Source organism: Notamacropus eugenii, chromosome 7 (genome assembly GCF_028372415.1).
Source record: "Notamacropus eugenii isolate mMacEug1 chromosome 7, mMacEug1.pri_v2, whole genome shotgun sequence".
Classification (NCBI taxonomy): Eukaryota; Metazoa; Chordata; class Mammalia; order Diprotodontia; family Macropodidae; genus Notamacropus; species Notamacropus eugenii.
Window position 1 is genome coordinate 151,368,309 of NC_092878.1, and position 14,007 is coordinate 151,382,315.

The 14,007-nt window shown below is 43.1% G+C and overlaps 1 protein-coding gene across 1 annotated transcript in view; it reads left to right on the forward strand.

The window, feature by feature from the left end:
- Nucleotides 1-14,007, forward strand: part of SDAD1 (SDA1 domain containing 1) — a 30,125-nt gene that overhangs the window by 11,380 nt on the left and 4,738 nt on the right. The window contains exons 11-17 of the mRNA XM_072624123.1: nucleotides 350-453; nucleotides 1,593-1,650; nucleotides 2,924-2,982; nucleotides 4,157-4,233; nucleotides 5,749-5,846; nucleotides 6,040-6,116; nucleotides 7,007-7,136. Coding sequence (XP_072480224.1) covers nucleotides 350-453; nucleotides 1,593-1,650; nucleotides 2,924-2,982; nucleotides 4,157-4,233; nucleotides 5,749-5,846; nucleotides 6,040-6,116; nucleotides 7,007-7,136 — 603 coding nt within the window. The remainder of the gene's footprint in view (nucleotides 1-349; nucleotides 454-1,592; nucleotides 1,651-2,923; nucleotides 2,983-4,156; nucleotides 4,234-5,748; nucleotides 5,847-6,039; nucleotides 6,117-7,006; nucleotides 7,137-14,007) is intronic.

Here is a 14,007-nt window from a genome sequence, read left to right on the forward strand (position 1 = left end):
TGAAACTCCAGTGGCAGACAGCTTCTCTGCCTAGTGCATTCCCTATCTAGACATGGCTGGATACTTGCTCCCTAAATGGAGCACAGATCAATCAATCTTTGCTTTGGGTCTAAGTGCCTACACTTCTGAAATCACTTGACTCGGTTTGATCTCCTCTTCCCCTGGATTTCATTTTTATTATTTCAGAAACTGCTTCTGTTTGTTTCTGTCTCATTTTGCGTTACCCTATTTTCCTGAGCCTCGGCGTTGTGAATGCATCCACACCATCGTCTTCCCCTTCTTTGCCCTTGCCTCATACTGTTGTGGTAAGCAGCCTTTTTTAGTCACTCTCTGGTTCTCTGTGTCATAGATTTTGCAGAGAAGCTTCTGAAGCAGCTGGAGACCTCTAAAGAGAGATTTGAAGTCAAGATGATGCTCATGGACCTCATCTCCAGATTAGTGGGAATTCATGAGGTTGGAAGCATTTTGTGGACTTTTTTGAACTAAGAGGTAGTGAAATGGGTTTGGGATTTTGGCAGACTCAGTCAGAAAGGGTGCTGGAGGATTGTTTCTTACGATGGGATCCTAGATCCAGCCTGATTGTGACCTCAGACAGCATTGTTCTGTGTGTTTTAGAAAGAATGGATCGCTGGAAAGAACATTTCCATAATGCTTCCGTGGGGAGCGCTCCAGTTTCAGATCATAGGTCTTAGGTTTAGAGCCAGAAGGAGGAGTCTCATCCTACTTCCTCTTACAGATGAGGAAATTGAGGCCGAGGGAGATGAGTTGACTTAAGGTCACGCAGGTCACACTTCACAATCCCATCCCCCATATTTTATGCTGTTGATTCTGAAAGAGGCCGCATGGGGAAGGTGCCTTGGCCTTGCATCAAGCTCCAGGCAGCAGCCAAGGCTGCATGCAGGAAGCTGAGGGGACAGCCTGTGCCTGAGAAGTTCCTGCTTCATCCCGTAGGTTCTTTTGGGAAGTTGCTTGTCAGAAAGTCTCCTTGGGAACCAAGGGTATTGAAGCTGTTCTGTCTAGCTGTGACTTTTGGAGAGCCAGGGTTATCAGAGAATGGCAGGCCCAAGCTGGAAGCAGGCTGACCTTAGACTTGCCCATGGTTGGCCCTCAGTACAACCTTTCTCACTGATGGGGAATATTCTTAGAATTGCACGTGGGAGCCATCATCCTTTTAGAAAGATAAGAATTGGAGAATACCGATAACGAAAATTTCCATATTCCCCAGCAGACCAGAAGAGAAAAATAAGGTTGCAAATTTCTCCCAAGTTGCTTGCGTTCCCTGGGTTCTGTGCATAGATAGGGACTCCGGAGGTTTCCACATGTGATATTTCACTTCAGAGTTTTCTCTTTAGGTGAATTGGCAATGTGTGTAATGGGTCCCCCGCTGACTTCAGTGGGAGAGAACCCAAAGATTGAGAAGGTGCGTCCACGGATGCATTGCATTTTTTTAATCCTTTAGGCAAAGAAAATAGAGATAATAGGATGAACATTTTTATTTCCAAGCACAGTTGTAATTTTTGCATGTCTGTTGATGTGCCCGGCCCCTCCAGCATTAAGGATATTAACATCAGATGCCTTCTCTTTCTCCACAGCTCTTTCTTTTTAACTTCTATCCCTTTATACAGCGCTTCCTCCAGCCCCATCAGAGAGGTAAGCCACTGCTCTCTTGTCTCACTGATCTTGATTTTATTAGAAGAACTATTTAAAGCCTCTTGTTTTGAATTCATTGATCAGAAGTGTAAACGTTCTCTAGAGCAGAAGACAGGATTTTGGGATTTAGAGCTGGGGGTGGCCCTCAGCCTATTGATTATGGCTCAGGTGAGCAAACTTAATCCTAGAAGTTAATTGATTTCCCCCAGGTGATCGATGTTGTAAAAGCAGAGACAGGAGAGAGGATGTAGGTTTATGCTTGTGTGTGGTTTCCCAACAGGCGTGGGCATCTTTATAGTCATTTGCAGAATCAGTTGGTTCCTAAAAATAGCCTTTTGCAAAGCTCTGACAGGAGAAGGCAGAGGGAAGGCCGTGATGAAGATTAGAGAGTGTCTATTAAACATGTTGTGTGCCAAGCTCTGGACACACACGTAAAACAAGCAAGGTGGCTTGACTGCAGAGAGCTTACATTCTAACGGGGAGAAGCCTTCCCCACACTTAGAGAGGAGCAGGATAAGCCAGGGGAGCCAGGGTGGAGTAGGAAAGATCAGAGGATAGAGCCACGCTGAAGATATGAGTTATGTTTGTGTGGGGTCTTTTGTTTGTTTTGGTCTGGGTGGCCTGTGATTTCGCTGATTTAGGGAAAGTCCCTCGCTGGTCCAGATCACCACGTGTCCACAGCTTTCTGTGTCCTCAGAAAGTAGCCTGGGACACTCAGAAGTCAGTACTTGCCCAAGGCCACACAACCAGTCTGTGTTGCCATACAATCAGGAGGAACCCAGGCATTCCTGATTCTCAGAGTGGTCCTTTCTGTCCGCTGTTAGCGCTCTCTGCTTCAGTGCTCCTGTATGACTCATGTCCGGGGGTTTCTCTGTACCTTTCAGCATTAGAAGCAGAACAAGGAAGAGTGATTTCTCAATCTTTGTTTCCCCCTTTGGACCTCCCTGAGCTTGCGTGTGGCATCTGCCTTGGAATCTCCTAGAGCGTTAGCTTCTCAAGAGCAAGGCTGGCCTGGTTTGGTTTTGTATCATCAATGGCTCTGCCATAGCATGTAAGAGTCTGGTGACTGGTGGATGGATGGCTTGATTAGCCTGCCTTTGAACTGGATCAAACCTGGGCCCTGCCCTGATTTCCAAGTGCACGTCTGTGAGGACTTTAAGCACCATCTGGTTCTGGAGCATTGTTGGTGGTGACCTGAGGCATTGATAAAACACTGTATTTCAGTAACAAATGCTCATGTGCACAACCTTTTCCTGCTTTCTTCATGTTTCAGAGGTGACAAAGATTCTTCTCTTTGCTGCCCAAGCAGCCCATCAGCTTGTACCCCCTGAGGTGAGTGTGACCTTTGCGACCTTTCCTGCCTGGTTTGGGGCTGGCACGGACAGGATTGTTCCTGTTAGTTGGGAACACCAGGATGGTTTTGTTTATTTCTTTATAATGGTAGACAGGGGTAGATGGGGCAGCTAGGTCAGGCAGTAGATACAATGCTGAGCCTGGAATCAAGAAGACTCATCTTCGTGAGTTCACATCTGGCCACAGATGCTAGTTCTGTGACCCTAGGCAAAACACTTAACTCTGTTTGTCTCAGTTTCCTCATCTATAAAATGAGTTGGAAAAGGAGATGACAAGCAACTCCAGTATCTTTGCTATGAAAACACTGAAAATGGGATCACATAGAGTCAGATAATGACAGAAAAAATGACTGAATAATAAAAAAATGTCAGACAAGACCATAGATTGAGAGCTGGAAGGGACCTTACAACTCCCTCATTATACAGATAAGGAGACTGAGGCACAGAACATTTAACTAATTTGCTCAAGGATACACAGCCAGTGGATGTCTGAGGGAAGGGTTGAACTCAAGTCTCCTTATCTCCAAGGCCATTGCTTTTTCATTTGAAAAGTGGGGTAAAAACTTAGAGCAGGGAATGACCTAGTATAACCGTTGATGATTTTACATTTTGCAGAGTCCTAGAGGTGAAACAATTTGCTTAAATTTGTATTGTTAGGTTAGTGGCAGAGCTGGCTCTATAACCCAGTTTCCTGACTCCTCATCCATCCTTCCAGCCATCCAGCCAGCTATCCATGTATCCATCCATCGTTCCATGGTACCACTTCCAAGGGTCATTTAGATGTCTGAGCTTGGCTGAAGCCATCTGCCCAGAGCAAGGAATGATATTTGTGGGGCCTCAGTAGGGTCTCCATCTTTGTAACCTTGAGCAGGAGAGGGAAAGGGCTCGCTAATTCTTTAGAAGTCAGGCTTTCTTTTCTAGTTGAAAGTCAAACTGGTTTGTCCATCTGTGAGTCCTACTATAATCCTAATGCTGAAGGACAGCAGCCCCCGTGGTCTTCTTGTTCTGTCGTGGGTTTGGGGGAAATTAACCGCAAACCTGGAGACTTGAGTTGGTTTTACCTTGGTGATGATTTGTGTGCTGATACTCAGACTTGTGTTCCTATACATGCGGTCCTGGCTCTCATCATTTTTTTCCAACCATTGCTAATGCAGATTATCAAGTCCTTGCTAATGACTGTGGCCAACAATTTTGTCACCGACAAGAACTCTGGGGAGGTTATGACTGTTGGGTAAGTAGCACGTGGTTTTGGCAAATTACCCTGCTATACAATTGTCTAAGGATGCAGTGATCGGCTGTCATGGTGACCAGACACTGTACTTCAGTACTTACCAGCCTTCGTTCTCCCAACTAAACAGCCTAGGATTTGTTTGAAACAGAATTTGTACATTTATTCTGGAGTGTTGAGCAAGACAGGAAAGGGAGATTTTCCTGTGATTCCTTTTTTTCCTTGTGCAGTCTTCTGTCTGTGGTCAAATGATTCTTTTTTTTTTAGTGACTGAACCTTCGTGGACAGCAGGGTTAGGGAAACCTCTCCCCCAGCCAATGGCCGGGTTTTCAGATGCCCTGGGCCAGTCTGTGGGTTTGTCGTGCAGATGCCTCAGGTGTTCTCAGGAGAACTAGTCCAGACTCTCATCCTGGAGTTTGCTTCTTAAATCATTATTTTATTCTCTTGCATTAGATTCAAAGATAGTCAAGGACTAAGTTCTGACATTTCCTCATGAAGTATTAAAAATGGAACATTTCTCAATAATTAATTGGCTCAGTTGATAAAAACTAGGCAATGCTTCTTTGCCATAAACAGCCTGTCTCTTCTCTTTCTGTATCAAACCCTGGTCTCATAGCCTTCAACAGATAGCAGAGTTACTAACGATATCGTAACACAAAGACATTTAAACGTTTGGGCGGGTTGTCAGCTGTGGAAAAGAGCAAAGACCATAGCTCAGCGCTCAGGAGGGGTACGGAGAAACCCCTGGACATGGGTCATACAGGAGCGCTGAAGCAGAGAGTGCTAACAGTGGGCAGAGAGGACCACTCTGGGAATCAGGAACGCCTGGGTTCCTCCTGATTGTACGGCAACACAGACTGGTTGTGTGGCCTTGGACAAGTACTGACGTCTGAGTGTCCCTGGCTCAGCACTCTCCAGGATCCTCCTCAGGATACCTACAAGGTGTCCCCTCTGTAGTAGTTAAAGACAGTTAACTCTTCAGTCTCAGTCTCTCACCGCATGGTATTTAGCTCTTTTCCTACTCTCACATACTCCTCCTGGAGTGACTGTCTCCATCTCTGACTCCCACAGATAATGACAGTTAAACCATAGTCAATCAGTAGACATTTTTTAATAAGCACCTTCTACATGTGAAAAAGTTCCTACGCCCAAAGAGCATGAAGTCTGATTGGAGAAGGTAATACTGAAAAGGAAGCTGAAGGGTGGGTGTGTTGAGGAATGGGGTAGGGGTAAAGAAGGAAGAGACATTGTGAAAAATTCCAAAGCCAGCTGGGAAATGAGGAGATGGTGGGACTGGGCCCTTTAAATGGAGGTTCTCCACCTCTATTTAGAGGGGTCCCAGGGAGAGTCCTAGCGAGGTGTGATTTTCCATGAGAATGAGGTTTTTGGGGTTGTGATGGTGAATACTCTGCCTCCCCAAGATTCTCTGGTAACAGATTAAGACTGAACGGTTCATGGTGCCTTGCTGGCCTTTGGACCTTATATGCCAATCATCGCGTATTTTTCTTCCTTCTTTAGAATCAATGCTATAAAAGAGATAACAGCTCGATGCCCTCTGGCCATGACCGATGACCTTCTCCAGGATCTGGCCCAGTACAAATCCCATAAAGACAAGAGTGAGTTGATTATCGTTTTCTGTGCACCAAATGCCCGGCCAGGTTGCCCGCTTTGCTTGAGTACAAGGTGGTTCTTGTTGATAACTTTGTATGCCACTTAGTCCAGTACCTCACAAGTGCTCGCTGGAATTATTCTTTGTCCTTATCTGCTGGTGCATGTCGGTGACTTCTTAGAGAATCTTTGGTGTTGTAGATGTGACCATGTCTGCCAGAACCTTAATCCAGCTTTTCCGAACCCTGAATCCACAGATGTTGCAGAAGAAATTCAGGGTAAGTAATCCCGGGGGGCACTCGATTTTGGTTTTGTTTTCTGGTAGTATGAGTTCCGAAATGGTGTTAAAAGTTGTATTTGAATTTTAGTGATCATGGAAAAAATATGTCTGTGTGTAAGCATAGCTTTCTTTCTCTTAAGAATACATCCAAAAAGGAAAGGTAAGGGTTAAAAGAAAAGGAAGCTATGACAAGAGGCATCTAATTCACCTTTTAGTTGTCATGTGCCCTTTGGAGTGGGGAGAGGAAATCATGGCTTTTGGTTTTGGAGTTCTGTGCTGCTGGGAGCCAAGGGCACCTTGAGTCCTCTTTCAGCAGCTGTTCTTCATGAGGCATGATCCTCATGGACCTTAGAGTCTAGAGATGGAGTATGTCATAAATGACTCTAATCTAAAATAATCAGTATATTAGAGTTACACAGAGCATCATCCAGTAAGGAAACATCATTGTCCCCTCAGGGATCAGGGATTCTTGGTGATGGTGGTGTCTGACGGGGTGGCTGTGGGGGTGAGGGGGGGGGGGAACTGGGGGACCCAGAGCACAGGGACTGTTCTGGTGTGTGTGCCAGGAAGTAGCATGAGATGAGACAGGTGAGGTGAGACTGCCCCCCCCCTTGTGTGCAGCATCTCAGATGCCTCCCCATGTGGTTTGGAAATCAGCTCACTAGTCTGAACACGGGTTTGAGTGGTGACCTCTGCAGCACCGCTAACCACCTTCTCTTCCTTTCTCTGGATTTCCATGACTGCGCTCTCTTTGTTCTCTTCCTGCCTCAATTACCTCACCTGTAAAATCTGTAATGAAAAAAAACAACAAAAACTCCTCAGTTTGCAGTTTTGGGGGGCAGGTACAAAAGTGCTTCATCCATGCCTAACGATCGTTATATGTTTTAGGGAAAACCCACAGAGGCTTCGGTGGAAGCGAGAATTCAAGAATACGGCGAGTTAGATGCTAAAGATTACATTCCAGGGGCTGAAGTTCTTGACGTGGAGAAAACGCAGGCAGATGAAGAAGAGGATGATGGTTAGTGGCTTTGTTGTTACTTGGTACAGAAATCACTTGTGTCACCTTTGTGGTGAGACCCTTGTATGCCTCATGGAGTTAGAGTCGGGACTTCAGAGGTTACATGTCCAGCCCACCTCATTTTACAGATGAGGAACTTGAGGTACAGAGAGGCTGCATGACCCAAGATCCCACAGCTATTAAATGGCTGAGCTAGACTTGGAGCCAGGTCTTCCTCCTTCCAGTCCCCAGTCCTCACCGTGCTAATAGAAGTATGTCTGGATTAAGAGTTCTCGTTCCCAAGAGCATACCATTTGGTCACTTGGGAGAAATAGGTTCTGCGTTTGTGGACTATAGAAAGCTCAAAACCAAAGGTACAATGGGGTAGGAGGGCCCTCCTCTTATCTTTCTAGGAGAGTGACAAAATTCACGGTTGGTTAAGTAGTTGCCACTTCAGTTTTAGGAGAGCGCCTCTGGACGTCTCTTTCTTCAGGTCACTTGTGCACCCTGACTCCCAAGGGTCAGCTCAGTGGCACAGTGGATGAAGTCAGATTTGGAGTCAGGAGGACTCGGGTTGGAATTTTGCCTTAAACAGACGCTTCTTAGCTGGGCAAGGCATTTCACCTTTCTTCAGTTTCCTTCCATTTCCTTATCTGTAAAATGAGGATAATAGCGGTATCTCCCTCCCAGGATTGTGGGAGAATCCGGTTAGGTAAGGTTTGGACCTCAAAGTGCTAGTTATGACTTCATTGCCTCATATGTGAAGTTCTTTCACATCAAGAATCTTTCTTTTGTTCATTTATCAAGTATTTTATGAGATTTATACCTGGAAGGTGCCATATCTATCAGCCAAATCTGCATCTTCAGGAGGAAGAAACTACCTCTCGGAGAAATTAGGTGGCAAAGTAAAAGTCAGAGCCAGGATTCCAACTCTGGTGTCCTGGCTGCAGGCACCTTGCTCTTTCTGTTGTGCCAGGATGCTTCAGAGCCACTTTGTGGAGTGTAGACAACTAGTCTTATGGGGAGGAAGCCCTGGGTATGAGCCCCACCTCTGACATGTGCTGGCTGGGGGACCCTGACCTGGGTCTGACTTCATCTCTAAAAGTGTGGCGGATGGCCTGCATCCCCATGTGGCTTGGTGACAGCAGTGAAGAAGAAAGACACACGGGCAGGCAGGAGAAAATAGGGCAACTCTGTTTGTTGATCCGAGGGTCAGGGTATTTATAGGCAGAAACTGCAAGTCTACATGACAATCTACTAGTCTCCCTAGTCTCCTGTCCTAGTAATTTGGCCAGTCTCATTGTCTTAAAAGATTGTTAACCTAGAGGGCATCTATTTTACATATTCCTTGTGTTCTGTAGTTCTCTTGTTTATCTCATGGAGACAGCAACACGGAGGGGGGGAGCCCTGGAGAGCCATTCTGGATGATAATGAGCACAGTCTCAAAGAACAGTTTCCCCTGAAGGTCCATCCTGAACTTGCCAACAGCACTCTATCCTATCCCTCAACAGTTCCCCCTTTCTTTTGTTGTAACCGGAGATAAGGTACTTGGGTTTGAAGAGCTTTCCCCATGAGAGAGAAGGCACCTATGAATCGGTGGCCAATACAGAGAAACAAAGGGACAGAGGTAATGTAGACATGAGCCAATGGGACAGGGACGAGAAGGGATTTGTATTGGCAAAATAATCCCAAATCACACTTGCAGCTTCTTTGGAGGCCCGATCTATATTATTAGCAATCTGATTAAGATCTTCAATATCCAAAGCAAGACTGCTGTTCCCCATATCCCATTCAAATGATTTCTAATCTCAGTCCATTATATAGAGAGCTATCATAATAGACAGGAGTAACACAAACAGAAATGACCCTATAGTCACATGTCATGGACAGTCTTGTCTCAAGAACATCAGCTTCAGTTAGTTTCCCTTAAAGCATCCATGAAGTGGTACGTACAGATAAACCAGCTGATGCAGAGGAGGCCCAGGCTGCCTAAGATAATGCAGCTTGTGCATCTTTTCTGTCTCACTTTCAACATTAACGGATTAAAAGTTTGATCAGACACAGACAGACACCTGCCTTTACTTTTGGTAGGCATTAAAGCAAGCCTGGGACACATAATTGCAGAAATAATGCTAGTGTTAGCTATGTGAGAACCATTCAGTGATAAGTACAATTAAAGCGTGTTATTTCCCAATCATAAAAAGCAAAAATTTTTTTTCCACCTATATCAATTTGTTCCCTCAAAAACCTTTGACCCATATCCTACCATAATTACTTCCTCTATCTTCCCTCCCCATGTCACCGCCCTAGCCCTAATCCAAGGCGGATTACATAGAGAAGGCCAGCTATCTCCCTCTCCATCAGTTCCTTCTGCTGCAGTGCCTAGAAGCAGAATGAGAGGCTTCACTGTCCTGTCACTCCGATGTTCATGGCTTCTTCTTTTTCCATGATCCGTATCTTCTCCAGTGTATGGCCGAGGTCAGATGTTTCTTTCTGGTATCCAGATCGTTTCTTTGCCATTTCCTGTAGAAATGCAAGCATACCCTTGCCCCCACCTTAACAGTTTGGGTCATCCAATTTCACCTTCACTTTTTTCCGATCAGTGAGGTGTGTTTTACCTTTCTGAAACTGTTTTTGAGCAGGCATAAGCCTCTCTCTATCTGGTGTCAGGAAATTTATGGTATACAACACCATGTCAACTCTTCTTATTCTTTTGCCTTCTTCTCCCCCTTTGTTTTTGGAGGAGAATTTTTATGTTGCGATTGCTGCGTTCTACAGTGGCTTGACCAGTAGGATTATATGGGATGCCAGTTCTATGCTGTATTCTGTATGACAAACAGAACTTAGTAAAGGCTTGACTAGTTTAAGCTGGACCCTTAACTGTTTTTATAATTTGTGGAATACCTAGAGTTGCAAAACACCTAAACAGATGATCAATAGTAAATTTTGTTGATTCCGCAGTCAGTGGGGTGGCAATTCACACCTGAATATGTGTCTATAGTCACATGAAGGTATTTATTCCTCCCAAATTCTGGGACATGTGTGACATCCATTTGCCATATTTCAAGAGGATTGCATCCTTGAGGATTGATAGATGTATTTGATGGAGGTGGCAAAAGGGAATGCAATGTGGACAAGACTTTACAACACTTCTTGCTTGTTCTCTGGTAATGTGAAATTGCCTGTGACACGTGGAGGCTGACTGATGAAACTGGTTGTTGGAGTGCTGTGCTTCTAAAACTGTCAGTGTGAGCAAGCTGTCTGCTTGTCTGTTTCCCTCTGAAATAGGCCCTGGCAGTTGGATATGAGAGGGGACCCAAGATCTTTTGGGGTAAGGGATGAAGGTCTCGGCCTCTGAAATTGCTTCCCACTGAGATTGGATGTAGAGCTGTCCCTGCCTCGATGGGTCCTATTCGAGGGGTACATAGCCTGAGCAGTTATCTAGAAGTTGATGGCTTGCACTCCAGAAAAGACAAACCTGGCCTGGAGGCTAGACAAAGATCAAACAGGCACAAAAGGAATATAAATAAAAGATAATTTCCCTGGCATAACAGACAAAGGAAGGCCAGGCTAGGCCAAGGGCAACAGATTTGAATATGAAAGGCCAGATTAAGTGGGAAAATTCAAGGGGAGTTCAGGGAGGTAGCCAGAGTCTGAACCCCATCATTCAGACAGCTTCACTCTCCTTTATATTTCCACCATAGACAAGATAGCTCACAAGTTTATCACTCTTCACTAGCACAACTGTATTGTCTTAAACAGAAGAGATTTCAAACTTGAACCTTACAACTGAGTAGATGTACATTGTTGTTTCACAGGCTGGTTTCTCCTTCTCTGATTATATTTACTTTGGAAGAAAAACTTTTAGAAATTAGGGTTGTTAATAAGTTCAAACACTCAGTTTAACTTTTGCTTAGGCCATGGAATGACTACAAATTCAGATTAAAACAGCAAGATCTTTTATGCTTTATAAATCATTACTTATCAATTTATCAATTACACCGTCTTGAAAATGAAAATTTAGTAGGCTTTACAAGAGATTGTTTTAAAATAGTTCTTCTAAAATAAATTTTTATAAAGAAAATTAGCTGAAAACCTTTAAAATGGTAGTTCTCGTCTCACTTTGAAACAAAAATAAACCTTAAAAATTAAAATCCATTAAAACTTAGTTGTATATGAATGCCCAAAGTATTAGAACCAAATTCTTAATTATCACAGAATTCCTAGATAACACAAAATGCTTTAGTCAAAAAGGTTCAATAGAATCTTAACCACAGTAAGAGACTGATCACAGAAAAACACCACTGCTTATAAAATCCTTTTAAACAATGGGGACATCTTAGGTGAGTACTTAGATGGCTGGACATGTTCTAATTTCAGATAAAAATCATATTAGATTTCCCAGTAAGATTACACAAAAGGGACTCATGTTTTGTTGGTCACTTGCTATTGATCATAGAAATTTGCTATAGAAAGAGAAAGCAGGGACATGTGACATAGCAAATATAGCAGGATAAAACATCCTTGACTGTGGTTGAATTCAGGTAAGAGTAAAATTCTCCAATCATGCAGTATCTGTTTCATAGCCAGACTCAGGAATAGTCAGGTCGGAAATATTCCCTTTGAGTAGCCTGTGGCATTTCTCTCAGATCAGATACTGTTTTAATTCAAACTCAAAACAAAAATATTTATGGTCTCAGATGTCTTTCGCCTTAAAACAGCAAAATTCACTCATCGGCTCAGAGCCAGATAGTCATTCCTATTCTCTTGGACATGCAGTAAGCAGTAAAGATTTACCAGGACTCTTATGCATAAGATCTTTCCTTTTCAAGTTTAGAACTTGTCCAGATGTAAAAGCCAATTGCCAAAAATCCTCTCCATTTGTTACAACTTCTGAGCAAGTCCTATTCATTGTTTATAATTTGCATAAGCCAGTCAAGTTTCTTTCTCAGGGTTGATGACTGTACCCACAGGGATGGTTTCCAGGGGCCTTAGCATTTTTACAAAATAAAGGAGATTGGTACTGCACCTAAGCCTGCCAACCCCCAAGCATACAGGAGGACTGTTCTGAATGGGCAGAACTAATCTAAATAAAGTTTTCATTTAGTTCCTTTCTTTCTGCACACAGTAATCAGTTAACAATTTTAGGTTTAGCATTAAAATAGTAACTCCAGGTAACTGAGATAACAATCTTACAACTTTTATAAATGAGAGCCAAGTTGTTTTAACTGAAACTTTTTTAACAGGCAAAGGTGAAAATACAATTACACAACCCAAAGCATTATAAGGCAAGGTTAGCAGGACTGATACAATTTAAAATAACATAACTGGTTTTGCACAATTTTCCCAACATCTTTTAGTTTCAACAAAATTCAGATGAGAGATTGGTTTCTCTGACACTTTCTGGATTGCAGGGGTTACTCAGTGTTTACAGTACAAGACTATTACAATTTAGAAGCACAACAGTAACGCAGATAGTGACCCTTAGGTGCCATTAATTACATTTCCGAACCATCACATAAATATTATTAATAGAGAAGACTGGGCTTACCAAATGTAGGGGCTGGTTGGCTTGTGCTCTCATACTGCTGTGGCCCAACCCCTACTCTCAGGGAGGATAAAATTAAATTCCCTAGTATTCTTTAGCATTCTCTGCCTTTGATGTAATCTGGAATAATGAGTTATCTTTAGCAGTCCCAACAATTCATTGTAGCCCTAGCTGGAGGATGAGTTGGGACTGCAGGGCAAAAAAAATCTTAATGGTCCTAACTGTTGACCTGAAAACTTTGTTAAGAAAAGGCAACAGGCTAATGCATACATTTTATGATTTAATTAATTAATTGATCAATTCCCTATTAAAGAAAACGGTAACATAATGCATTATGGAGCCAGAAATGTTCTGGCTGCCTTAGTACCGAAATTGACTGTCTTAAGTACATTTTGCCATGAGGAAGGAATTCTCTTAGATGAACACATTGCAAACAAAGTGGTGTCTTCTTTCTGTAGCATGTCTCTGTGAATTAAGATAAGGAAAAGGTCCCATCACCCAGATAACAGACATCCTGTCCTAAACAGGCCTTAACAGAGTTTGACAAAAGCTGAAGTTACAACCCAGGCCTTATCACTAAGATGCCAGAAGAAGGGTCTGGTAAGCAAGTCCCATTTGTTTGCTTGACATCAAAAGGTATCCCCTAAGTTAAACAAAGGAGACTATTAGGTCCAGACTCTTCTTAATTCAAACTTTGGCCCTTATTAAAGTCTAAAATTTATATTAAATATTAACATAACCTTTACTCAAGTAAATTTTACTTCTCTGTCCACTCCTTAAGAACTTCTTTGAAAGAGAGGGCTTTTGAATCTATCAGCTGAAGCGAGGGAGACTTCTGGACAACTTTCCAGTGGCAGCAACTCCCCTCTGTTCCACTGGAGAGTTCAAAAGCTTTATCTCTGCTGAGGGGTCTCTTTTTCAGATCTATGCATTTTTCCAATTTGCCTTAGTGCCAGATAACATAACAAATTCTGACCTGTCTTAAACATCCAGTTAGGAGTGACATGTTTCACTTAAAATATGACCAGAATAACTACTTTTGATTATTTCCCATTATACAAAAACCTTTTTCTTTTAGGTGAGGTATGAAATAATTAAAATGCTGGTCAGCCTGCCTCTCTGATATGAGGAAAAAAGCTTCCCTGATTTCTTCTTGTCTTTCTCTCCACCTTCACAACCTGGCCAGGGTTAGAAGGTAGAAAGAGAGAGAGAGAGTTTTGCCAACAACTTTCCAACAATTTTTAAAACTTTTATGCTTTCCTTGAAACTGCCCATACGTTATTTCCTTGTATACCTTATCTGAAACTGCCTTTAGCAATACAAGATTCGTTTCTCTTTTTCTTC